The 27,836-nt window shown below is 33.6% G+C and overlaps 3 protein-coding genes across 7 annotated transcripts; all 3 read right to left on the reverse strand.

Annotated features, from left to right (window-relative positions):
• Positions 1-26,006, reverse strand: HIP1 (HSP70-interacting protein 1). 4 transcript variants are annotated; one of them, XM_083075414.1, is made up of 12 exons: positions 25,767-26,000; positions 25,628-25,667; positions 25,388-25,528; positions 25,214-25,301; positions 24,049-24,129; positions 23,875-23,939; positions 23,288-23,428; positions 22,935-23,051; positions 22,562-22,831; positions 22,370-22,427; positions 21,347-21,496; positions 20,502-20,717 (listed from the first exon to the last, which is right to left on the reverse strand). In XM_083075414.1, the coding sequence occupies exons 1-11, from the start codon at positions 25,874-25,876 to the stop codon at positions 21,399-21,401; spliced, it is 1,209 nt and encodes a 402-aa protein (XP_082931540.1). In that variant the 5' UTR covers positions 25,877-26,000; the 3' UTR covers positions 20,502-20,717; positions 21,347-21,398. The 4 variants fall into 4 exon arrangements, with proteins under 4 accessions (XP_082931539.1, XP_082931540.1, XP_082931538.1 ...); XM_083075412.1 differs by having other exon boundaries at positions 25,388-25,531; XM_083075413.1 differs by lacking the exons at positions 20,502-20,717; positions 21,347-21,496; positions 22,370-22,427 and adding exons at positions 1-159; positions 875-932 and having other exon boundaries at positions 25,388-25,531; positions 25,767-26,006.
• On the reverse strand, positions 960-12,723 carry LOC145958376 (uncharacterized). 2 transcript variants are annotated; one of them, XM_083075416.1, is made up of 4 exons: positions 12,245-12,723; positions 6,121-11,334; positions 1,360-5,210; positions 960-1,251 (listed from the first exon to the last, which is right to left on the reverse strand). In XM_083075416.1, the coding sequence occupies exon 3, from the start codon at positions 4,275-4,277 to the stop codon at positions 3,261-3,263; it is 1,017 nt and encodes a 338-aa protein (XP_082931542.1). In that variant the 5' UTR covers positions 4,278-5,210; positions 6,121-11,334; positions 12,245-12,723; the 3' UTR covers positions 960-1,251; positions 1,360-3,260. The 2 variants fall into 2 exon arrangements, with proteins under 2 accessions (XP_082931542.1, XP_082931543.1); XM_083075417.1 differs by lacking the exons at positions 6,121-11,334; positions 12,245-12,723 and having other exon boundaries at positions 1,360-6,104.
• On the reverse strand, positions 14,621-16,563 carry LOC109809066 (geraniol 8-hydroxylase). Its single transcript, XM_083075411.1, has 2 exons — positions 15,527-16,563; positions 14,621-15,439 (listed from the first exon to the last, which is right to left on the reverse strand). The coding sequence occupies exons 1-2, from the start codon at positions 16,493-16,495 to the stop codon at positions 14,819-14,821; spliced, it is 1,590 nt and encodes a 529-aa protein (XP_082931537.1). The 5' UTR covers positions 16,496-16,563; the 3' UTR covers positions 14,621-14,818.
• Positions 26,007-27,836: the final 1,830 nt, after the last annotated feature.

Genomic DNA, 27,836 nt, shown 5'->3' on the forward strand with positions numbered 1-27,836 from the left:
ATTAAATACCCGATGGCAGAGGCCTGGAATGTTGAAATCTAAAATAAGCATCTAAAGGTGTTCACTTGGGACCTCCAAATTTGCTCATCATTTTCGCAACTACAGGAGCCACCTTTGGATTTGCTTGATGCTTGGCCAAATTAGCATGGTTCTTCATAACTGCACCAACCCCAAAATGAAAAAGGAGAAATTGCAATTAGTAACCAGCAAATCAAATACTTTCTCCATAATCAACTCTAAAATATGGGGCAAAAGAAGTAAGAAGTGGGTATAGGCAACATATTTATCATAACAGGGTTATCATCCCATATAATATATATATATATATATAGTAGATCTTTTCAGCTTGGGAACTTAGACCTTCAACGTGCAATTTTACGAATTTCATGACAAATCTAAACAAAGATCCCTATTAATAATTCTCTTAAACTTCTATGAACAGCTTGGCATGTGATGCCAGTTAAAAGTTTCTTAGAGCCACACAAAATACCTAGCCGAAACAATGTAAACAAATGCCAAATGGTCATTTGTTAATATTCAATGAGAGAGACAGAGAGCAGTTTCTTATAATTCTAATGTAAAGGATAGAGAAAGAGAGAGAGGAGTGCAGAGGATTTATATATTTCTCAGTCTAATCAACTCCAGTGAATAATTGGCTATTCCCGTCAAAATTATATGCAACAGTTGTTATTGAATATTGAGAATTTAAATCCAAAACTAACTGCAAAGACAAGCACATGGCATTGCAGTTTCAAAAAAGTCTGAAGCTTATGAACATTCAAGTTTTGGCACACATCAAATAGGTCCTCAAATGAGTATACAAACTAACTAGAATAGAAAAAGAATGGAACCAAACATTGGAACTGATAATTACCATCTTGAAGAGCAGCCATAACCTCCGGATCACTAAATGCCGTCATCAGATCAGGGTCCTGGGAAGCCTCCAGGCATTTACCAATAATTTGATTGAAGTGTTTCAAGATCTTAACCAATTAAGTATTTTAGAGTGGATATTCGCCTTGCTTATGCTTGTTCACATTTGAGATAAGTTTACTTTAGTGCCCTGTTCTTTCAGGAATAATGCAATAAAAACATTAAACATGTACACTTTATTCACATGTCTATTTCAAGACAAGCAAGGATGTAATTCAGTTTGCAGCCTAAGCAATAAAGAAGAGAATATAACCTCCAAAACAGCATTTACATCACGCATTGCAGCATTGGGTTTCTTCATTTTGATGTAGACACTTGCTGTAAATGATTTATAAACTATTAAGAATGAATCCTTATCTTGGATGAAAAAAAGAAGAAAAAAAAACTAGTGAATGTAAAAAAGAGAACAATCAAATCAAGTCATACCTCTAGTTGCATACATAATGGCAGAGGTGGGATTGAGTAAAATTGTCTCGGTTAAGTTCTCGATTGCCTCCTCCAACTTACCAGGCATTACATGGTCAAATGATTATGATCCCCAATTACTGTTACAGTTTTAAACAATATCACCAGAAAGAATGACCTAAACACTTGAGAGATATTTGAAATTGGAGTGTTTGGAAGTGGGAGAGTTTGCAACATAGGCTGTTCAAAAGATGTAGCATATTTTGTTAATGAAATTTTTTTATCCTTTCTAAAGATCATGGACATAGGTGAGTTAAACTAAACCACATTAAATTCTCATATTATTATTATTGTAGTTGTGCTTTCATTTCCTACTCCATGCATGTTTATTTTGGTTCCTCGTCCATCCAATTCCTAACAAGTGCTATCCGAGCCTAGTTTGATTATGGTCATCTGTGTATGGAGAAACAGAGGGTAAAATGATCTGATGACACAATCACCACCTGCTATGTTATCTAGGGTGCCATTCTCAAGGAAGAATGTTGCCCCACACTCCGTGTGGTGCTATGAAATTTGAAATGCTGCTCTTTGATGGGATGAGTAGTTGCACAATATAACACTGACAGTGCACAATACATATGTGTATTTATTCATATCACCTGTTATGGAATTACCTAAACACTTAGAAAATAGGTAGCAAACTAGCAATAATAATTAGGTGGTAAGAGGTCACAAAAACTTAAAATGAGGATGTAAAGCATTGTTATCAATCAAACAATCAAATATCATGCACAGGAAAAATGAGAGAGAGAAAGAAGAAGAGATTTTTCTGAAATAAGATTTCACTCAAAGAAAAGGATTCTTCGTACTTTGTTTAGCATACACGGACTTTTATAGGCATTACAATTTATAAAACTTAATTACTAAGTAACTTTTAGTATTCTTCACTTTGAAGCAAATTAGAGACGGAGCAGCCATTGTGGAATAGTCAAAATTCCAAGCCCGTGTTGCAGTCATTCAACATTATCGGCTTGATTTAATTTTCTGACATTGCCTACCGTAAATTAAGCTTGTATCATAATTGTTAGAGGATTCTGGTTCATCAACAACTAGATCTGGTTGTCCCTCAAACTCTTCATAATTGTTAGAGATCACAATTTTCTTCTTTTGGGATTTAAAAGACCAATCCCACATGCCTTTCTCATCAAATGTCACATCTATATTGATAATGACCTTATTTGTCTCTGGATTGTAAAGTTTATATGCCTTTGAATTTGAGCTATAGCCAATGAAGTTGATTGGGACATGTGCATATGCTATGCATCCAAAAATTCTGAGATGTCTAATTGATGGTCTCCTTCCACTCCAAGCTTCTTCTGGTGTCTTGTCATGAACACTCTTTGTTGGACACCTATTCAAGATATAAACAGCAGTAGCAACTGCTTCTGCCCAAAACTCTCTAGGCATCTGTTTGGCCTTTAACATACATCTCACCATATCCATGATTGTTCTATTCTTTCTTTCAGCAACTCCATTCTGTTGAGGTGTGTATCTAGTTGTTAGTTGGTGTTGAATTCCATGTTGTTCAAAGAAATTTGTACAAGCAAGATATTCTTGGCCTCTGTCTGTTCTCAATACTTTAATCTTGCAACCACTTTGCTTTTCTAAAAATGCCTTAAACATTTTGAAGACATCACATGCTTTTGATTTCTGTTTCAAGAAGTGTACCCATGTCTTTCTACTAAAGTCATCAATAAAAGTAATAGAATATCTACTACCACCATGATTTGGGATCTCAACTGTGCACAAATCTGAATGAACTATCTCTAATAGCTTCTTCGCCCTCCAAGATACTCCAGTTGGGAATGATTCTCTATGCTTCTTTCCAATCTCACACGTCTCACAAACACCATTAGGAATATTCACAATAGCCAAGCCAAAAACATATTCTTTAATCCAGAGAAGTGAAAATGTCCAAAGCGCATATTCCACAACCAATCATTATTGGGAACAATAAAACTTTTCATGACAAATTTTCGAAGGAAATAAGCGATTGGGGTCATTTTTACCTTAGCTATAAATCTTCCACTTTTGTCTATCAACGTGCAGTATCCATGATGAATCTGCATGTTGTAACCTTTCTCTGATAGTTGTCCCATACTCAATAGATTGTGATGAAGACCAGGAGCATAGAAAACATCAGAGATAAAATTTTGCGAACCATCTTTCAATATAATATTAATTTGGTCTTTCCCTAAAATAGGAATATTTGTGTTGTTTCCAAATCTCACAGTAGATTCTATTGTTTCATCTAAAGATGAAAATAACTCCTTTTTCCCACACATATAATTGCTACATCCAGTATCCAAGTACCAAATATTTTCATCCTCAGAAAATGTATTGCTTGCCAAAAATAAACTTTGTGGATTATAAGAATTCTCACCAATATTTTGATGACTTTCTGCCACGTTCGCCTGTTGTTTAAATCTACATTCTGTAGCTTTGTGCCCAAACTTTCCACAGTAGAAGCAATTAAAGTTTTCTCTTTGTTGGTAATTGTTACCACGTCCTTTTCCACGGTTGGCAACACCAAAAGTATTTCCTCCTCTTTGGTTGAATGATCCAAGATTATTATCTCGTCCTTGATTGAAATTTCCACGTCCTCTGCCTCTATAGTTTTCTCGACCTCTTCCTTTATAATTTCCTCTTCCTCCATTATTGTAATTATCACGACCTCTACTTTCTGTACTTTGATTGGTTTCAGCTATATTGTTAAGATTCACCTGACTTTTTAAAGCTTCTTCATTTACTTTTTCTGTCTTCTCTAAGATTTTGCTCACATGACTTTCAATGTTTCCCTGCAACTCTGCTACAGTCATGATGTCTGTATCATGGGACTCAATTATTGTAGTTACCACATGATCAAACTTCATCGGCATTGTTCAAAGAATTTTTTTCCACCACTTTGCTATCAGGAATATCTTCTCCATATACTCTCATTTTGTTGACGAAATCTGTAACTTGTGAAAAATATTGTTCCACGGATTCAGAATTTGACATTTCATATCTTTCATATTCCCTTCGCAAAGATTGCAACTTGGATTTTTGAGCTTTCTCTACACCTTTATATGACAACTTCAAAATATTCCATGCTTCTTTAGCAATTTTGGCATTTGCAATTTTGCCAAAAATAGAATAATCTACTCCTTGGTGAATTTGTGACAGCGCCAATTGGTCCCTTCTCCTAGCAGTATCACCAGCTCCTTCTACTAATCCCGGTTCAACAAAGCTCCAAATATTGTGAGCTCTTAAATGTGTGGCCATCAAAGTCTCCCAATAACTAAAATCTAATTTCCCATCTAACTTGGGACCAAACCAAATAATATTGTAACTGGTGGCCATATCTCTCTCTCAAAGATATAACAACTCTATCTTTTTTTTTTAACAAAGTGAGAACCCTCTTGTTCCTCACTCAAATATTTTTTTCTTTTCACTCACACTATCACTGGACTCTTAAGCTCTGATACCAATTGTTATCAATCAAACAATCAAATATCATGCACAACAAAAACGAGAGAGAGAAGTGTAACGACCCACCTTAGGTCATCACATAAATCATCAATCATAATAAATAATATATAATAAAGAAAATATTAGAGCAAAAGCCAGCTACACTAGAGTGTAAAAATTGTTTTCATAATAGCAAACATAAATATATTAGTCATTCTCAGTAAAATTATACAGTCATCCAAAATATATTAACATTAACCATCAACAGAAACACCCTAGGTGCTGGTCAAGCTCTAAGCCTAGCCACTTCTCAAAGCAGCTACCCAGAAGACTCCTTGCTATCCCATGGCCTCACACCTAATCTGCTCCCCCACATAGTGAGATCATCACAGTTCCACCACATGGAAACATAAGGGTTAGCACGTATAAAACCAACCATAGTATAAATATCATTTAACAATTATTTATTCAAGCCAACATGTATTTCCAAGATAGATATAAACCAATATAATGTATACACCTCCATGCCAATGCATACATATTAATTAAAGAAATCCATAACCATAGTATACAATCCATACCATATGTATACATAATCTACATCCAAAGCAAAGTCACACCACCGTATAATCCATGATGTAACCAACACATCCAAACCAAATGTTGGCCTCAACACCTATCCAAACCAAGTGTTGATACGGTGAAACATGTCAGCAACCCATGTCTCACGCCTAACCTCTCATGGAAAGTATACAGTTGGATTACGTCGTCACGTAACCCTGGTGGGGTCACCTCATCCATCGGTATGACTCGACCCAGACCCATACCGGTAGCAAATAGATACTTAGAGGAGTACTTCAGAATCCACCTAACATCTGAAGTGGTTTACTATATAATCCTTGGAAAAGTTCCAAATTGGAAATCCTCACAATGGGATTCCGAAATTTCATATTTTCTCCAAAGATTATATCCCTGATCTCACCAAGAGATCTCCCATCCATAACCTTACTCCTCTCAGTCCTATTTACTTTTCCAAACCACATACACATAACATACTTCATAATTATATATATAAACATAATCATAACCATAACCATGCCAAATTAAATATCCAAAACAACCATCAACTTAAATAAATAACAACCTTCATACAAACAAAATCGCATATTAAAAGTTATACTACTCCTATCATGCTCATATATATTAGATTAAGTCTTATAAGTACTACCCTTACTTAGCATACTAGATTAATTTTATAAATGCCACCCTTACTTGGATAAACCTGAATTGAAACTCGGGCAGAAACTGAGACTATAGCACAGCTGCCTCCCCAAGGCTCCTTCCGTCTAAAATAGGGGCCGGAGCTAAAACTAGGACAGAACCTCCTCCTCTAGATTTCCCTTGGTCTTCAAAGAGAAGAAGAGGGAAAGAAGAGAGTATGAGAGAAGAGAGAATGAGAATTGAGGGATGAGAAGTATTTCTTGGGATGGTTTGCAATGGAGAAGTGAAGGCCTATTTATAGCCTCCAAAACATATTAAAAAAATGTAAAATAATGGAGAAAAGATAGACAAAACTAAGTGGAATGAATTAGTGGAATGAATTATAGAAGTTGGTGGGATGAATTAATGGAGTTGGTGTGAATTAATGGAGTTGGTGCCATGTTCTTTTCCGCACCGACTTTGGCTACTGATTTGGACCTTATAGACAGCCGAATCTGAAAATATTTCCTTCATGAAAGTTGTAGGATTTTCTCTTATCGTTCCATAGCCACCAAGTTTGTATCATTTGAACAACCACCGACCAAGTTATACTCCAAACACCGAGGCTTGCCAATCAACCCAGCGAGAAACAATTGTATTAATAAAAGTCCAATTTTGACCTCCTAAACGACCGATTTTGCAAATGGCTATTTCTTCAAAAGTTGTGCGTTTTTCTCTTAGATTTCCATTGACACCAATTTTGCATCATTTGGACCATCACAGCCCAAGTTATGCCTCGGACACTGAGACTAGTCAGTCAGCCCAGCGAGAAATGATTCTAAAAAAAACATTTCACAACTATCTAATTAGATCCAACAACACACATATCTTTCTAAGCATAAATGGAGTGTGAATTATCTATAATTGAAGTAAAATATAACCACCAAATTATGACCAGATACCACATAGTAATAATGACAATAATAATAATAATAATAGTAATAATCATGTTGAAAACTGAGATGTTACAATTCTCCCCAACAACAAAAATTTTCGTCCTCGAAAATTCACTTACTCAAAAGAGATATGGGTATTGATCCTTCATATTGTCTTCCAACTCCCAAGTGGCTTCATTAGTGTCTGCATCCCAAATAACCTTCACCAAATTGATAGATTTACCTCGCAACTTCTTAACTCTCTTGTCTGCCACTGAAACTGGTTGTTTCTCAAAAGTTAAATTCTCCTTCACTTGCACTGCCTCTGATTCCAAGACATGACTCGGATCGTGAATATACTTCCTCAGTTGTGACACATGGAACACATCATGCAAATTATATAGGAATGGAGGTAATGCAATCTGATATGCCACTGCTCCAATCCTCTTGAGAATTTGATACGGTCCCAATAAACTTAGGATTCAACTTCTTAGTTTTAATAGCTCTTCCCACACCTGTGGTAGGAGTCACCCTCAAAAATACATGTTCTCCTTCTTTAAACCAACACAAAGGTGTTCTACATTTCCTCACATATAGAGTTTCAAATGGTGCCATTCCTATACATGCGTGAAAATTGTTTTTATAAGTGAACTCGACCAAAGGCAACATTTCTTCCCAACTCCCTAGATGATCCAAAATACAAGCCCTCAACAAGTCCTCCAAAGATTGGATAGTCCTCTCAGACTGCCCATCAGTCTGTGGGTGATAAGCAGAACTGAGTCTCAACTTAGTCCCTAACGCCTGATGCAAACTCTTCCAAAATCAAGATGTAAAACGAGGATCCCTATCAGAGATGATACTGGAGGGCACACCATGTAATCTAACAATCTCCTTAATATACACTTGAGTTAACCTTTCTAAGGACCACTTTATATTCACCGGAAGGAAATGAGCACACTTAGTTAATCTATCCATGATCACCCAAATAGAATCACAATTCTTAGCAGACTTTGGTAATCCAACAACAAAATCCATGGTTATACTATCCCATTTCCATTCAGGGATCTCCATTATTTGTAACAAACCTCCTAGTTTTTGATGTTCCACTTTAGCTTTCTGACACACAATGTAAGATGCAACATACTCAGCTATCTCCTTTTTCATTCCATTCCACCAAAACATTTTCTTCAAATCTTGATACATTTTTGTCATACCCGGATGTACACTCAACTTGCTTTTATGACCTCCCTCAAGTATCAACTTCTTCAACTCTCCATCTTGTGGAATACAAATTCTGCCTTTGTACCTTAAAACCCCATCCATATCTTGTTCAAGATTCTTCCTAAACCTCCTAGGAAAACCCACAACAAAGTTTATACACATTATCTCATTTCCAAATAGGAACATCTAAAGGCTACAAAAGTCCTAAAAGGCACCTAATGTTCTGTCTCAGACTTATACTTTACTAAATATGAGTACACACCATCCTCTATTCCTCTCTACACTTAAGGCCACCATGCTTCCACTGCACGACTTTGATACACCTTAGTAGCTCCTCAATGGATACTAAGAGAACACTTGTGTCCTCCCTTTAAGATCATCTTCCTAAATTCAAGATTACTAGGCCATAGATCCTATTATTGAACCCCAAAACGTCATCAATTTCCACTCGTAAAGGGCTATTTATACCCACCCCTACTAATCCTCTCCACTTGGTTCACTAAGAAAGAATTTAACTCCTAGGCTTCTCTAATCTCGTCCATTAATTCATTAGTTACTTTCAACATACTAAATTCAATGCTCCTAAGGGTGAGCTCACACATCACGCTTAAGTCTCTAAGTTCTTTAGTCAAATCCAACCCTTAAATCATCAAATGTGGTAGGCGAAAGATCATCCTACTCAAGGTATCTGCCAGAATAATATTTTCATTTCTACGACCCTCTCCAAAAATCATGTGCCTAAGCGTAAGTTTTACACAGAATCAATCTCCAAGTCTTACCACCTCATCTATACCGAAGGCAGCTCTTATCCACTACCTTGTCCTATATCCTCTTGTCTTGTTTTCAAAATGAATCAACTAATTATGCTTCTCCAATTTCCTTCAATAATTCACTTGTTACTTTAGTCATACCTAGTCTCATACTACTAAGGGTAACCTCATAAGCCAAACTTAAATCTTTAGACCAAACCAAAAGATCTATCTCTCTAACCATAAGGGAAGATATATCTAGAGGTCTTCTACTCAAAGTATCAACCACCATACTAGCTTTGCCCAAATGACAATTAAGATCAAAATCCTAGTCCTTAAAAATTCCAATTATCTCTTCTTGTCAATAGATATTTAAAATTCTTATGATCGCTAAAAACCTCTAGCTTAGAATCATATATGTAGTGTCTCCAAATCTTAATTAAAATTGCTAACTCAAGGTCATGGGTAAGGTAATTCCTCTCATGAATTTTCAATTACCTAGAATCACAAGCTACTATCTTTCCTTCATGCATCAACACTCTTCCCGAATCTATCTTAGTAGCTATAGGAAAAGAAAGCAAAGCGATTCCTGTAGTAGAGGCGAGTGAGATGAGAGTAGCCTAAACCTCGAACTGCTATCTTAGAAATTTACTTAATAAATCTCCTATAAATTATCCTAAGAAAACTCTTAATTTTACTAATTGAATTAGGTATCTCTCACTACAACTTCTACCTTAGGTAGCTCTATGTTAAACCTTCACAAGAAATTACATGGCCTAAAACACGCACCTAATACAATCAGAGTCATACTTAGATAATCTAGCCTAAGTTTATCTTGGATATATCTTCACACTTAACTCTAATATGATGGTATCACATCCTAAGATCAAAACCTTTCATTAACACACAAATATCCATTAATTGATCCATAAGGTCACATACTTGCATATCAATTCATATTAGAATACTTCCTTCACATATACTATCCCTAAGCATATATGAATTGATCACCATGAACCAAGCATATCATTTTAATCAACCTTTCAATGACCAAACCTCAAAACATCACCAAATCTATTTTATCCTTGTTATGCCTATCATGACAGTATATATCTATAGAGTTATACTCATCCAAATGATTTCAAACCTGTCTTAAATGAAAGCTAAATGAATAAGCTACAACTCTTAAGATTTCAAAAAGATCACCTTCCTAACTAAAATTTCAACAATCACTTCAAGTATATTCAGCTCTAACAACTAGACTTCTGATCACCAAAGCAGTCATAACTAGAGTTCTAGACCTGCTTTTTACCTGATTCCAGTTCCATTAGAAAGATAGTATCTAAAGCCATAATTCTCATAAAGACCACAAAATCAGATTCTATCAATATGATACTCATACTGGCACAACAAAATTTCAACAAAAATAATCCCCATATCATACAGCATTAGTGTACTAACATACCTTAATCATTCCAAACTCACTCCTTTCCACCTTAAACTCATATTCAAGCTTTTCATTACAATCCTAAACCAAAACAGCTCACAAAATAAAATTCACATACTACCTCAACCATAAAAGTTATCATGCAAGCACCAACACTCAAGGAACGTTCCAATCTCCCATCAAAACTTCAATTCTCAGATACAACCTCTTTGGATTCAATCACTACTACTATAGATTCCTAAATTCCATTAATTGTAAACTCTTGCCAAATCAATGTCTCACCTAAATCTAAGGTGTCAATAATTTCTAGTTGATTATCAAGGCTTTATTCATACTATTGGTACCTAAGCTCACCATAAAGTATTCTATTATCCAATAGTAGCAGCAATTAGCTCCATAGCTCGAGCAATTTGCCGCCCATCCATGCTTGAAGAAGAATTAGAATGATTTCCCCTACCAGTCATCCTAAAAAGGTCAAAGAACTTTATGAGTTTACACGAAACTCATAAGAAATTCCTAATCAAGATTAAGAAACTCATGAGTTACTCATGAAGTTCCTTTCAAAATTCGTTTCCATACAACGGAAACATAACAAGACCATTCCCCACAAATCCTAAAGAGACTTGACCAGCTCTGATACCAAAATTGTAACGACCCACCTTAGGTCATCACATAAATCATCAATCATAATAAATAATATATAATAAAGAAAATATTAGAGCAAAAGCCAGCTACGCTAGAGTGTAAAAATTGTTTTCATAATAGCAAACATAAATATATTAGTCATTCTCAGTAAAATTATACAGTCATCCAAAATATATTAACATTAACCATCAACAGAAACACCCTAGGTGCTGGTCAAGCTCTAAGCCTAGCCACTTCTCAAAGCAGCTACCCAGAAGACTCCTTGCTATCCCATGGCCTCACACCTAATCTGCTCCCCCACATAGTGAGATCATCACAGTTCCACCACATGGAAACATAAGGGTTAGCACGTATAAAACCAACCATAGTATAAATATCATTTAACAATTATTTATTCAAGCCAACATGTATTTCCAAGATAGATATAAACCAATATAATGTATACACCTCCATGCCAATGCATACATATTAATTAAAGAAATCCATAACCATAGTATACAATCCATACCATATGTATACATAATCTACATCCAAAGCAAAGTCACACCACCGTATAATCCATGATGTAACCAACACATCCAAACCAACTGTTGGCCTCAACACCTATCCAAACCAAGTGTTGATACGGTGAAACATGTCAGCAACCCATGTCTCACGCCTAACCTCTCATGGAAAGTATACAGTTGGATTACGTCGTCACGTAACCCTGGTGGGGTCACCTCATCCATCGGTATGACTCGACCCAGACCCATACCGGTAGCAAATAGATACTTAGAGGAGTACTTCAGAATCCACCTAACATCTGAAGTGGTTTACTATATAATCCTTGGAAAAGTTCCAAATTGGAAATCCTCACAATGGGATTCCGAAATTTCATATTTTCTCCAAAGATTATATCCCTGATCTCACCAAGAGATCTCCCATCCATAACCTTACTCCTCTCAGTCCTATTTACTTTTCCAAACCACATACACATAACATACTTCATAATTATATATATAAACATAATCATAACCATAACCATGCCAAATTAAATATCCAAAACAACCATCAACTTAAATAAATAACAACCTTCATACAAACAAAATCGCATATTAAAAGTTATACTACTCCTATCATGCTCATATATATTAGATTAAGTCTTATAAGTACTACCCTTACTTAGCATACTAGATTAATTTTATAAATGCCACCCTTACTTGGATAAACCTGAATTGAAACTCGGGCAGAAACTGAGACTATAGCACAGCTGCCTCCCCAAGGCTCCTTCCGTCTAAAATAGGGGCCGGAGCTAAAACTAGGACAGAACCTCCTCCTCTAGATTTCCCTTGGTCTTCAAAGAGAAGAAGAGGGAAAGAAGAGAGTATGAGAGAAGAGAGAATGAGAATTGAGGGATGAGAAGTATTTCTTGGGATGGTTTGCAATGGAGAAGTGAAGGCCTATTTATAGCCTCCAAAACATATTAAAAAAATGTAAAATAATGGAGAAAAGATAGACAAAACTAAGTGGAATGAATTAGTGGAATGAATTATAGAAGTTGGTGGGATGAATTAATGGAGTTGGTGTGAATTAATGGAGTTGGTGCCATGTTCTTTTCCGCACCGACTTTGGCTACTGATTTGGACCTTATAGACAGCCGAATCTGAAAATATTTCCTTCATGAAAGTTGTAGGATTTTCTCTTATCGTTCCATAGCCACCTAGTTTGTATCATTTGAACAACCACCGACCAAGTTATACTCCAAACACCGAGGCTTGCCAATCAACCCAGCGAGAAACAATTGTATTAATAAAAGTCCAATTTTGACCTCCTAAACGACCGATTTTGCAAATGGCTATTTCTGCAAAAGTTGTGCGTTTTTCTCTTAGATTTCCATTGACACCAATTTTGCATCATTTGGACCATCACAGCCCAAGTTATGCCTCGGACACTGAGACTAGTCAGTCAGCCCAGCGAGAAATGATTCTAAAAAAAACATTTCACAACTATCTAATTAGATCCAACAACACACATATCTTTCTAAGCATAAATGGAGTGTGAATTATCTATAATTGAAGTAAAATATAACCACCAAATTATGACCAGATACCACATAGTAATAATGACAATAATAATAATAATAATAATAGTAATAATCATGTTGAAAACTGAGATGTTACAAGAAGGAAGAAGAGATTTTTCTAAAATAAGATTTCACTCAAAGAAAAGGATTCTACGTACTTTGTTTAGCATACACTACCTTTTATAGGCATTACAATTTATAAAACTTAATTACTAAGTAACTTTTAGTATTCTTCACTTTGAAGCAAATTAGAAACGGTGCAGCCATTGTGAAATAGTCAAAATTTCAAGTCCGTGTTGCAGCCATTCAACATTATCGGCTTGATTTAATTTTCTGACATAAAGCATCAAATCAAACTCTATACATTTAACATTGATTTCAAAATGACAAATAACGCAAGACACAACAAAAATGATGTCAGTTACATGTTATGAACCAGACAGATATACAAGCTTCCTAGCACTACATATACGGTTAACACTACATTTTTATCCTTGAATCTAACAAATTTTTTACTAAAATAATTTTTTTTTAAAATTTTACCAAAAAAGCACCTGTACCACTTTATTTACCAAATAACACCTTTCACTATTCACGTTCAGAATTCAGTTTTCCGGGAATCGAATTCTGAGTTGTTAAATTTTATTTTTTTTGCTTTTTGGGTCTGAGCATGGTGTAAAACTGGATCCGGAACGGCCCGTTCTAAAAGGAGAACGGCCCGTTCTCCTTATAGAACGACCCGTTCTCCTTGCAGAACGGGCTGTTCTCCTTTCAGAACGGATCGTTCCGGATGAAAAAAATACACACATGACGAATGGATCAAAACGGGCCGTTCTGCTTGGACGTTCTAGTTTCAAAATTAACAGACTACGCATACAAGCAGAACGACCCGTTCTGCTTGGAGAACGGGCCGTCCCAGTTGCAACATTAACACACAACTCGAACTACAAACAAAAATGAAAAAAAGTTTAAACACTACTCAGAATTCGGTTCTCCGGGACCGAATTCTGAGCCAAAAAAAAAATAAAAAAAAATTGAAATTCAGAAATTTTGAGTGTGAACAGTAAAAGGTGCTACTTCTGTAAATAAATTAGAAGTTTTGGTAAAAAAAAAATTTAAAAAAAAATTATTTCAGTAAAAAATTCTGAATCCAACAGGTTCCTTCATGCCTACCCCAAAATCTAAGAGTCCACAACCCGAGCCATTAAAAAATTGTAATATACCTTAATGTATAGGACTTTTTTTCTATCTTCTAAGGATCACTGACACACATACTTAGGACCAGTTGTCTTATTTATTGTTTTTGTATTTCACTATTTCCTTTTCTTGTGCATTGATTGTGGATGCATCCACACCCCAATAATAACCATGAAACATAAATAAATCACATAGCATTATTCACTTTAGAAGATTTGTAACCTTCAAAAATCGCTTCCATGGCTTTCATTTTGGCCATGTGCGAAACGTCACAAATATTATATTATTTATTTATAAAAGTGAACAAAAGTTGGTGTCCAATTGAAAAGGGAATGACTCATCTTAGAATGTGAGTTCCTTTGTTATCGATATGAAGACCTTGCTAGTTGACAATTTGTAAATATCTATACAAGTGCTCATAGAGTCTTGAGATCTATTATGATAAACTCAAGAACCAACTCACTTAAACATTAATTATATATATATATATATATATATATATATATATATGACTTTATTTATAAAATTCAGGAATGGAGATCCGTGGGGTGGGAATCGCAACTAATGGTGTTTTCTTTTTTAGAACAATACCAAATTTTTCGGACAAGTCCAACTTTTCATTTTGGGGTATTGTCCAATCAAATAAGTGTAGAAGTGTGGCAATAAAATACAAAACAGTCCTTTCAGCCATTGGTATTCCTGCACAAATTCTTCTTCCAGATCCAAAGGGAAAATAATTGAAGTCCTTGCCACTGAAATCCCATTTTGTATCCAAGAATCTTGTAGGATCAAACTCCAATGGTTTCTCCCAAAGTGAAGGGTCTCTATGAATAGCCCATGCATTCACAAACACGCGAGATCCCTTTGGAATTGTGTAGCCTGCCACAGTGATAGTTTGACTAGGACAATGAGGGACTAGAAGTGGAAGTGTAGGATGCAATCGAAGAGTTTCTTTCATCACCGCTTGCAAGTAAGACAAGTTATGAATGTGAGATTCTTCTACCATGTTATCTTTCCCAACCACAATTGTCAATTCCTCTTGGATTTTCTCCATGACTTCTGGCTTATGCAATATTTCTGCCATGGCAAACTCAATCGTGTTGGAAGAAGTGTCGGTCCCACCGATAACCATATCCTATTTATGATCATCAAGATTTTCATAATTTAGTATGATGCAAGTTGCAGAGTAAAAATTGAGAGTCGTGAATGAGAAGAAACGTACCATAAGCAGGGCTTTGACGTGGGTGATGGTGAATGGGGTCTTGGAATCAGCACCATATCCGTCCTCCTTCAACTTCAACAAAAACTGCAAAAAGTCCTTCCTATCTTCGCATTCAATAGTCAACCGTTGACCGATCATTCTTTCGAATATCTCATCGAAGCGGGGCACCAGCGCATGCATCTGTTTCTCCACACCTTGCAAATCGAAGCGGGCCAACCCGGGAAAAAAGTCCGAGACGTTGGGCTTCCCCAAAAGCTGCGTCATCTCCGCCACCAACTCCCTGAACTCCGCCCCCAAGCTTTCTCTCTCCGCCCCTTCCACCGCCCCACCCCACATCATATTCGTTATCACGTTCATCACCGTCAGAAACCCCTGCTCCCCCACGTTCACCGCGCTCCCCGCTCGCTCGTACAGATACGCCACCGTTTTGCGCATCTCCTTGCGGCGGAGATCGTACACGGAATCCAGGGTGGTGTTGCTCAGCATCTTCAGCACGCACACTTTCCGCAGCATCCGCCACTCGGCTCCGTACGGGCTCCACACTATGTCGGACCCGCCGTAGCTGGCGGCCCTCCCGGCGGCGGGGACGTCGCGGTTGGCGAAAACGGTGTCGTGGTCTTTGAGCACCTCGCGGGCCATGGGCGGTGAAGTCAAGACGATGCCGAGCTTGCTCCCGAGTTGGAGCTTGAAGATTGGGCCGTGGATCTGGGCCAGGGCGGCGAAGTAAGTGTGGAGTTGTGGGTCCAAGGATAGAAGGTTCCCGAAGATAGGGAGGCCCGGTGGACCCGGTGGCAGGGTTTGGGCCTTGGGCTTGAGCCATGCGTAGGAAGTGAGGGCGGAAATGAGGAAGAATGCTAGAAGGATGGGTGTGATATGGTTTTGCCAATACTCAACTGTTAAGAGGCTTTGAAGGAAAGCTGAGTGGAGAATCATGTTTGTGTTATTGCGTTGGGAATTCAGATGGGGCATTGATTAGACACCGATATTAAGATGAGATATATAACAAGTTTAATAGTTGATGCAACAAGTTGCATGGTTAATACTTAATAATGCCATGAAAATCTTCAGACAACAAGACAGAAAAGAATTGTATGAATCGCCAAGGATATTGGAAAACGACAAACGGAATCTTCGACAAATTTGCCTCGTCATTGGTGCCTTGCGCGGCACCTCAACGCGCACCAACCACAATTCAAATAAAGTTTTAAAATAAATGTATATTTTATAATTTAACTTTGATTGTGGCTTAGTTTTAATGTTTTAAAAATTAATGTAGAGATATTTTATATTTAATTATTTTAAAATATTTTTTTTCTTCTAGTAGAAATAAGAAGTATATGAGTATGTTTGACCTAGCTTTTTTTTTTTAATAAGTAACTTTTAAGTCAAAACTTCAAATAAAAATAAGTAAAACATGTTTGTTAAATTTAATTTTTTAGCTTAAAAGTTCATTTTAAGCTACAAGTATTTGGAATTTTAAAAATTTTAAATATACATAAAATTAGTTATCTCATTCAATAAAAAGTATATTTATAAAATAAAAAAATATTATGTAAATAATATTAAAATTAATAATAATAACAAATAAAAAATATTGAAGATCAATATAATGAAAGTTTAATTTTAAAAATGTTAAAAATTACTCTAAAATAATATATATAATATCAATTGAAAATTTTAAATTTAAATTATAAATTATAAAATATTTAAGTCATTATATACAATAAAAAAATTTATAAATAAATTAAATTAAATTTTAAAACATATATTATATGTCAAAAATTCAATAAAATAAATGGTTATATTCAAATATTATTTTTCAAGAAAAATTAATTACCAATCAAAAATTATATTCTTTATTTATAAAAATGAACAAAAGGTTGGTTTAGTTGAGAAGGAGTAAATTTTAACTACATAGTCATTACACCTCATAAATCAATTATTACTAATTTGCAAGTTGTTGTAATGTGATATCAAAATTCATGTAACAACATAAATATCCTATTCGATTTGGTTTTAGGTGCCCAAACCACTTGCTTAGCAAATGGACATCCAAGCCTATGAAAATATAGTAAAATCAAAAAATATAAGATATGTGGACATGATATATATATATAATATATAATACGAATAATATGATAAAAAATTGTATATTAGTATGACAATAAATTATTAAAAAACATCATATTTCACAAACAAAAAAGTTTTTTTTTTATTTTTTTAAAAATCCTCCCTTCATTATTTTTACTTTTATTAAGATTTTTTATTTTTTATCACGTGAAGGTTAAGTAAAGAGAGACAATAATGATTTTCTTTCTTATTTATGTTTTTATCAAGATATTTTTTAAAAAAAATCTCAAATCCTCCCTTCTTTTTTTCTATTTTTATCAGGATTTTTTTCTTTTTTCTTTTGTAAAAAAATCTTAAATTCTTCCTTTTTTCTATTTTTCTTGATATTTATTCTTCTTTTAAAAAAAACTTAAATTCTCCCTTGTTTATTTATGTTTTTCTTGAGATTTATTCTTCTTTTTTTAAAAAAAAATCTCAAAGTCTCTCATCTTTAATTTTATTTTTATCAAGATTTATTTATTTTTTTTATAAAAAAAAACCTCGAATCCGCGTATCAGATAATGCGTCAAGATGTATTTGTGTTCATTTGTAAGTATCCGCGATAAAGACATGTCAATTTTGTAAGTATCTGCAATGTAGACATGTCTGATTTGTATGTACATGATTTGTTGAAGTGTCTAAGGCACAACCTCTAAGCTCCAAAAGAGCGTCGGGTTGGGGGGACATGACAATCTCATGTCGTGTCTATGCAACATTGGTCCAAGCCCATGGTTCAATAAGAATTTGGGTCATCCAAGTCCAATAAATTCAACATGGTTTTAGCTAGTTATACCTCTCATAAATTACTAATTACACCTTCAAAATAAAATCAATACAAACACAAAAATTCTTATACTACTTAGCTAAAATACAAGGCCAAAAACAAAGAAAAAATATTTACAAGAAAAAATATATAGAAAGAAAAGAAAATAAGCTACTAAAATAACTCAAAGCTCAATAAACCTTCAAGTCTAGCATACTTTTCTTGGTTCCTTTTGAACTTGGCCTCTAGACATGATGTCATTATATAATATCATAATTTTGTATAACTAAAATAAAAATAAAAAATTATTATATATATATATATATATATATATATATATTGTTTAAAGTGTATGTAAAAATCTACAAATAATATTTAAGTTTAAATTTTAATAAAATATAATAATATATATTAACAATTTTATATTTAGAATAGAAAATTTTAAATTAATATAATTAAAATATAGAATACAAAATATCATGATATAAAAAATTATAAATTAATATAAATAACTAAATCATATTTTTATAAGAAAATTATTAAAAAAATATTAAACAACATAATTTATTTTAATTATAATTTTTAGTAAATATGTTTATTTATTTATCAAAAGAATATTTTAAAAGATTAGAATATATATATATATATATATATATATATATGTATGTGTGTGTTAGTTCAACTCAGCCTGAAACAAATCTTGACCTATTTTTATTAATTTTAAGTCGGCTCATCCGATTTCTTATCAATTCTTTTATATATTATTTTTGTGGTTCTTCTAAATTAATAGACCGATCGATTTCCAATTCTTTTTAACAACATAACAAAAAAATCCTTTCATTTAAGAAAAAGTCTATAAACACTTATACGTGATTCATTTATTCATGTTTAATTTATACAAATAGATATTTTATACTGTAAAGTATTTTTTTTAAAATTAATATTTTAAGATATTAAAATTTAATTTAAAAACAAATATTATAAATATAAATTGAAATAGTTGAAAAATTGCAAATACTCTTGTTAAGATATAATTTCTAAAAATGTTATTAATGAAAAAAAAACCTACAAACACCAGCACGATTTAATTATTTATATTTAATATATAAAGATAAATTTGTATCAAATTCTTACGTCTCTCTTTTATGTACATTTAAATATGTTATTACGTACCTTTAATAATAGATTTATATTTAAATTAATATTACCGGGAAAAATCCATCCTTATCCGGTTATCCCTGTTTTGTATATTATCAAATTTGTTGTGTGATCCACATAATTTATCTTCTCTTATATTAAAATATACAGGGACATTTTAATGAACGGCACACAATCTTCAGTTTCTACGAAAACACGAAGTGTGACTACTGACTTTGTTTTGTTTCATTTCCAACCACTGAGCTAATCCACTAGAGTCATTTGGCCTAATCATAATTTATTTTTACACTCCAATTCTGTTTCCCTCTTGCAACAAAATAAAACATAATTCGAAAGAAATTCACTTAAGAAATAAGAGCAAACCCAAATTCTCGCCCTTAATTTACTATGATTTAATTTAACTATTTAAATTAATTTTTAACTAATCATCTTCACTTGACATTTAGGTAGTCTTTGAACAAACTTTAATAGGGACATGGTGTACCAATATATTATTCACCGAATTCCTCTCACCCACACAATTATATCATGCATTAACCAACCTGATTTTTTTTTTTCTCTCTTTGGTGGTACAGAACTTCTGTGTGTCATGCTTTAAAAAGTTACTATTCATTTTATTTAGTTGTTTACAATTTTGTCCTTTACCAAATTGACACATACTCCACCGAGGGATTCGATTACTCTTGATGACATTTTCGGTTTTTCCCATAAAAGGGATTTCATTTGTTTTAATTAACAATAAAAATATATATGCCTAAATGTATCCAGGAATCAAACCCGACAACTCACTGAGTTAACAGAACATTCATGCCACCATTGATTTTATATTTTACCAGTGCTTAGAATTAATTTATACGAAGCTCCAACCTGCTAACACCACCTACCTCCTCAAAGACAAACACTGTTCATCTCTAAACTCTCGGGTTCAACAGAAAACAACACAAGTTCAAAATCGATAAGGAATTTTCTTTATCACTAACAAAGGTCACAAATTCGAAAATGACAAACGAACCTCAATGGTATCAACATAACCTTCAAACTCACAAATGCGGAATTTACAAGTTCTAAATAAAAACGACCTCCAATGATATCAACATAACCCTTAAACTCGCAACAGCAGAATTCACAAGTCCGGCAACGGCGATGCGAATCTTACCACTCCTGTAGGTTGGTTGATTAAAGGCAAAAACACAAATGTCACTTTCTTGATTAAAGGCCATAAATGTCAAACAAACAAAAAAAAAATCTCATTTAAAAGTAAATAACATCAAAGAGCGGAACGAGCCAGAAAGAGACGGTGACAGGAGAAAAAAATTCAGGTGGTGACGGTATATAATATAATTGGGGAGATGAGATAAATTTGACTATGAATATTAATGGTACACCATCATAAAGATGTCCACCATAGCAATTGTCACTTTAATAAGGCATATCTTTTTCTTGAGAGGATAAGCTTAGCTAAACTCGCTATCTGAAAAAGTCAACTTTTATTGGAAAATATAAATAAATAAAAAAACACGGACATAACATTAAAACCACCTCTGGGCACAATACAAGACCTCTAGTAATCACTGTGAACTAAGCTAAGAAACTATTATTTTATTTTTCCTGAAATGAAAAAATATCAACTTTAAACATTCAAATTCACTCGGGAAAACAACATTACATTGTTGAAAATTAAACATGGCTACCAACAGGAGCTAAGCACCTAAGAAACAGGCCTTACAAATGGTAAAAAGTTTGACCAATTCGTTAAAATGAAAAATGCAATATCAATAAACATTAAATACCCGATGGCAGAGGCCTGGAATGTTGAAATCTAAAATAAGCATCTAAAGGTGTTCACTTGGGACCTCCAAATTTGCTCATCATTTTCGCAATTACAGGAGCCACCTTCGGATTTGCTTGATGCTTGGCCAAATTAGCAGGGTTCTTCATAACTGCGCCAACCCCAAAATGAAAAAGGAGAAATTGCAATTAATAACCAGCAAATCAAATACTTTCTCCGTAAACAACTCTAAAATATGGGGCAAAAGAAGTATGAAATGGTTATATGCAACATATTTAGCATAACAGGGTCATCATCCAACATATAATATATATATATATATATATACAGAGTAGATCTTTTCAGCTTGGGAATTTAGATCTTCAATGTGCAATTTTACGAATTTCAAGACAAATCTAAACAAATATCTCTATTAATAATTCTCTTAAACTTCTATGAACAGCTTGGCATGCAATGCCAGTTAAAAGTTTCATGGAGCCACACAAAATACCCAGCAGAAACTATGTAAACAAATTTCAAATGGTCATTTGTTAACATTCACTGAGAGAGAGAGAGAACAGTTTCTTATAATTCTAATGTAGAGGATAGAATAAGTTCATTCTTCACACTTTATAACTTATTTCAAAACTGTCCGCTGCTCATCCAGTTTCCCGCAAACATTAGCCACATCAATCAATTTCATTAATTCTTATGCCTGATTAGGATAGGAACTACTGTGTGTGAGAGAGAGAGAGAGAAAGAGAGAGAGGAGTGCAGGGGATTTATATATTTCTCAGTCTAATCAACTCCAGTGAATAATTGGCTATTCCCATCAAAACTATATGCAACAGTTGTTATTGAATAGTGAGAATATAAATCCAAAACTAACTGCAAAGACAAGCACATGGCATTGCAGTTTCAATAAAGTCTGAAGCTTATGAACATTCAGGTTTTGGTTGGCACACATCAAATAGGTCCTCAAATGAGTATACAAACTAACTAGACTAGAAAAAGAATGGAACCAAACATTAGAACTGATAATTACCATCTTGAAGAGCAGCCATAACCTCCGGATCACTAAATGCCGTCATCAGATCAGGGTCCTGAGAGATGTGTCAAGGAAAGTTCAATATCAAGACAAGAATAAGAATGTGTGCACATGTTCATTAGTGAGAAAGGATTTTCCTTAGAGCACCTCAAAGGCACACAAAGACATCCAACATTCGTATTTACTTACATTCAAGATTTTGCTAAAATCAACATTGCCAGGCACCCCTCCAGGCATGCCACCTGCCCCTGGGAAGCCTCCAGGCATGCCACCAGCCCCTGGGAAGCCTCCTGGCATACCCCCAGCTCCAGGGAAGCCTCCAGGCATGCCCCCAGCTCCTGGGAAGCCTCCAGGCATGCCCCCAGCCCCTGGGAAGCCACCAGGAAACCCTCCAGGCATGCCTCCAGGATTTCTACTGGAAGATGATTGCTCTTGCTTCTTAGCCTTCTCATATGCAGCCTGAAAAAAAAAACAGCAAATTAGCAACAACTAAATTACATAGGTTTACATTTCATTTCATGGCATGATCTGTTTTTAGCATCTCTGTATCAAAATTGTGAACCTGAGCTTCAGCACGGCGACGCTGTCGCTCACGCTCCTTTTTTTTCTCCTCTCTTTCTTTGTGCAGTCTTTCATACTTCCGACGGTGTTCCTCAATCTTGTGAGCATTTGGTTCCACCTAGGCAATCCAATATTTACAATGAGTTGCCACATAAATTTCAAGGATATTTCAGTATATCATACAGACAAATCAATACATTTCAAGGAATTCATATTACCGTAAACAAATTTTATAAGGATAACATGACACACCATAAATAAACAACATATTGCTCTAGTTGAATGGCCCACTACTAGATGCTTAACTACTGTTTCAGTGGCAGATAAATGATACGAAGGGTCAAGAAAGCAAACCTTTTTAAGTACAGCACTTATTTCCTCATCATAGTCTAACTTTGAAGCCACATGAAGATCCTTTGCAGCTTCTTCCCATTGACCCAGCAATGCATGTGCCATGCCACGTGACTTGTATCCTTTAGCAGAATCAGGATTAATCTAGAAAAGGCAATAATAAAATAAAAATCCTTGCATACAGGTCAGGTACACACTTGTAAAAGTACTGTCACTGGAAAATATAACATTACGGCCCATATGGGAACAAGGAAATGTCATTGAAACCCATGATCTATAATCTCTGAATAGCATGGATTCCATAGTGGAAAAAGCTCCCCCAAAATGAGTTTAGCCAAGTAAGCAAATGTGTTTTTACCAATAATTTGATTTAAGTGTGTCAAGATCTTAACCCATTAAGTATTTTAGAGAGGACATTCGCCTTGCTTATGCTTGCTCACATTTGAGATAAGTTTACTTTAGTGCCCAGTTCTTTCAGGAATAATGCAATAAAAACATTAAACAAGTACACTTTATTCACATGTATATTTCAAGGCAAGCAAGGATGTAATTCAGTTTGTCAGCCTAAGAAATAAGGGAGAGAATATAACCTCCAAAGCAGCATTTGCATCACGGATTGCAGCATTGGGTTTCTTCATTTTGATGTAAACACTGGCTGTAAATGATTTATAAACCATTAAGAATGAATCCTTATCTTGGGTGATAAAAAAAATAAATAAATAACTAGTGAATGGAAAAAAGAGAACAATCAAATAAAGTCATACCTCTAGTTGCATACATAATGGCAGAGGTGGGATTGAGTAAAATTGCCTCGGTTAAGTTCTCGATTGCCTCCTCCAACTTACCTGGCATTACATGGTCCAATGATTAAGATCCCCAATTAATGTTACAGTTATAAACAATATCACCAGAAAGAATGGCCTAAACACTTGAGAGATATTTGAAATTGGAGTGTTTGGAAGTGGGTGAGTTTGCAACATAGGCTGTTCAAAAGATGTAGCATATTTTGTTAATGAATTTTTCTATCCTTTCTAAAGATCATGGACATGGGAGAGTCAGACTAAACCACATTAAATTCTCATATTATTATTGTTGTAGTAGTGCCTTCATTTCCTCCTCCATGCATGTTTATTGTGGTTCCTAATCCATCCAATTCCTAACAAGTGCTATCCGAGCCTAGTTTGATTATGGTCATCTGTGTATGAAGAAACAGAGGGTAAAATGATCCGATGACACAATCTGCTATGTTATCTAGGGTGCCACATTCTCAAGGAAGAGTGTTTCCCCACACTCCGTGAAATGCTATGAAATTTGAAATGCTTCTCTTTGATGGGAACAGTAGTTGCACAATATGACACCGTGACAGTGCACGTTACATGATCTGTGTATTTATTGATATCACCTGTTATGGAATTACCTTAACACTTAAAAATAGGTAGCAAACTAGCAATAATTAGGTGGTAAGAGGTTACATAAACTTAAAATGAGGGTGTAAAGAATCGAATCGAACTATATACATTTAGCATTGATTTCAAAATGACAAATAACGCAAGACACAACACAAATGATGTCAGTTACATCCTATGAACCAGACAGATATACAAGCTTCCTAGCAATACATATACAGTTAACACTACATTTTTATCCTTGAATCCAACGGTGTTCCTTCCTGCCTACCTCACAATCTAAAAGAGTCCACAACCCGAGCCAATAAAAAATTGTAATATACCTTACTATATCGGACTTTTTTTTTATCTTCTAAGGATCACTGACACACATATTTAGGACCAGTTGTCTTATTAATTGTGTTTGTATTTCACTGTTTCCTTTTCTCGTGCATTGATTGTGGATCCATCCACACCCCAATAATAACCATGAAATATAAATAAATAAATCACATAGCATTATTCACTTTAGAAGAAATTTAACCTTCAGAAATCGCTTCCATGGCTTTCATTTTGGCCACCTGCGAAGCGTCACGACTCTCTTCAGTGACCTCGACAGAGGGGTCTCCCATCTGAAACGCACACGCATGTGCCTCAATGAAAAGCCCAAATGCAACATAAATCAACAAAAGTAATCCTTTTTTACAAAAAGTAAAACCTTCTGTGGAGGATCATCATCGGGCTCACAGGTTTCACCCTCGAGCTCTACATCGGATTCAATTATCTCATCTTCCTCTTCTTCCTCCACCTTCTCTTGTTCCTCCGCAACATCCTCTATGTCCTCATCGTTCTCTACGTCCTTCTTCCATACGCAACACAAAGCAGCATATTACATAAATATAAATATTCATAATAATAATAAATATAAAAAAAAAGTAACCATGGAACATTAGGGTACCGATTTAGAATATGCAGAATCAGGAAGCTTTGCGCCGAGACTGGAAGGAATAACAAGATAGAAGACAGAGATAGTAAGTTAATAAGAGTGTTGTTTGGAAGAGAAATAGGGGAGTGTTGATTAAATTGAATTAATTTACCTTTCAAGGTAATCGCGGAAGAAGGAGAGTGAAGGATCTGCGAGGACGGAAGGGTTGGACTTACACTGTTCGATGAAATGCTTCAATTCTTTGAGTTTGGATGCGTCCATGTTTGGGGTGGTGGCAGCGCGGCGCACTGTTTTCTTCGATTTATATGCTAACAGAGGGAACTCACACGACAGGGTCTAGACTTTTCTTGACGGGTTGGGCTTCTAGTACCTTCCATCATGGATATCTGTGTTCCTGTTACTTAGTTACTAACGCCGCTATCTTTTATTACTCCACAAGATTCAAATCCATGGATTTACAAATAAATATATATATATATATATATATATATATATATATATCACCAAATTACATTAATATTCTCGTTTTGTTATTTTATTTTAAATTTAAACTTAATGAATTCAATTAAAAAATGGTTTAGATTGGATTAATTGTTTACCTTTTTTAATATATAAAATGCAATTTTTATATAATAAAAAAATAATAAAAAAATTCTAAATTTAAATTGGACACGAAGACGAAAGTCAAGATTATTAAATTCAAGTTTTAGACTCATTAATTAAAAAAAATCATTGGTATTAGATTTTTTAAAAGCAAAAAAATTATATATCTATCTATATATTAATATATTAAAGGAATATTTTTTTAATCATTTTTCATCTTTATAATTTGTTGACAATTATATTTTAATTATTAAGAAAATAAAATAATTTTAATAATTATCATTAACCATTTCTAAATAATCAATAATTATTCTATTATATTTTTTGTTAATTTAATTTTAAAAATAATTAGAGATACGGAATACTTCTTTATCCTTAATATTAATAAAAAAATTCAATTTATAACTTTCTTATTTAAAATATAAAAATTAATATCAAATATTTTGTTTTAAATCTCATTTATCGTTGAATTAGTCCTATTTAAATTAATATATCATCTGTTATAGTATATAAAAACATTGTCATGTAGATAAATGTCATATAACATAATCATATTCATATTTTTTATCTTCAATTTCATTGGTTTTATTATTTTTAATTTATTAAATATACAATTATATTATATTATAATAATAAATGTGATTATAATAATTATATATTCTGATTAAATTAATCAATTAAATCATTCCATTTCAAATAAATTTTAATTTTATATAATATAGTAATCAATTTATAAAATTTTATTAAATGTTTTTAAAATTGTGATATTTTTTTCTTATTATCACAATTATATATATAATTTATTATTAATATTTGTATTAGTAATTAGTATTTTAGCATGTGACAAATATTATAATAAATAAATTTGTTTACATATAAAATTATATCATAATTAAAATATATAATAAAATATTTTGACACATAAATTATATTTGCATTTCATGACTACCAAGATATATAATAATATAAAATTATTTTTAACTATTGATATTTTTTGAAATAATATTAAATTTTAATTTAAAAATAAAAATGAAATTAATAAATTAAAAGAAATGAGAGATTTATAAAAATTCTTAATAACACTATTGTTAAAAAAGAAACTAAAAAGTCTTCATTAAAAAAAAATTCTATGCACTCTCGTTAAAAGAATTATTTTAATTTATATAGGGATATTTAAATAGGATTATTGATAATTTATTTAAATTAATTTATCTTTTAAAAATTATAGTTAATAATACATTTAGAACCTCTATTTTACATACATGTCATTTTCGTGGACAATAACTCCTTTATAATCTTTGCATCCTCTTAAAATAAATAAAAAGTTCACTTTTCAAAATTCAATTTTCAAACCACAGTATTGAGCAATTGCTTGTCAGGTACTTTTGTTGAAGTATGTGTAAGAGTTTAATGGCACATGCTTTATCATATTTCAAAAAATATCATGTAATTGTATTTTTCAATCTGTGTATTACAATTAAAAAAAAATCAAGTTTCAATATACCTTGGTATCGATAACAGTTTTATACAAATTTCTCTCATTAGCAAATTAATTAAAGTTCTAAAAAAAATTCAATACTATTTTTGTATATTTTTGTAACCTAAACTTTTATTTAAC

The sequence above is a fragment of the Cajanus cajan genome, chromosome 5 (assembly GCF_000230855.2).
Source record: "Cajanus cajan strain Asha chromosome 5, NIPB_CcT2T_4, whole genome shotgun sequence".
In the NCBI taxonomy this organism is placed as follows: Eukaryota; Viridiplantae; Streptophyta; class Magnoliopsida; order Fabales; family Fabaceae; genus Cajanus; species Cajanus cajan.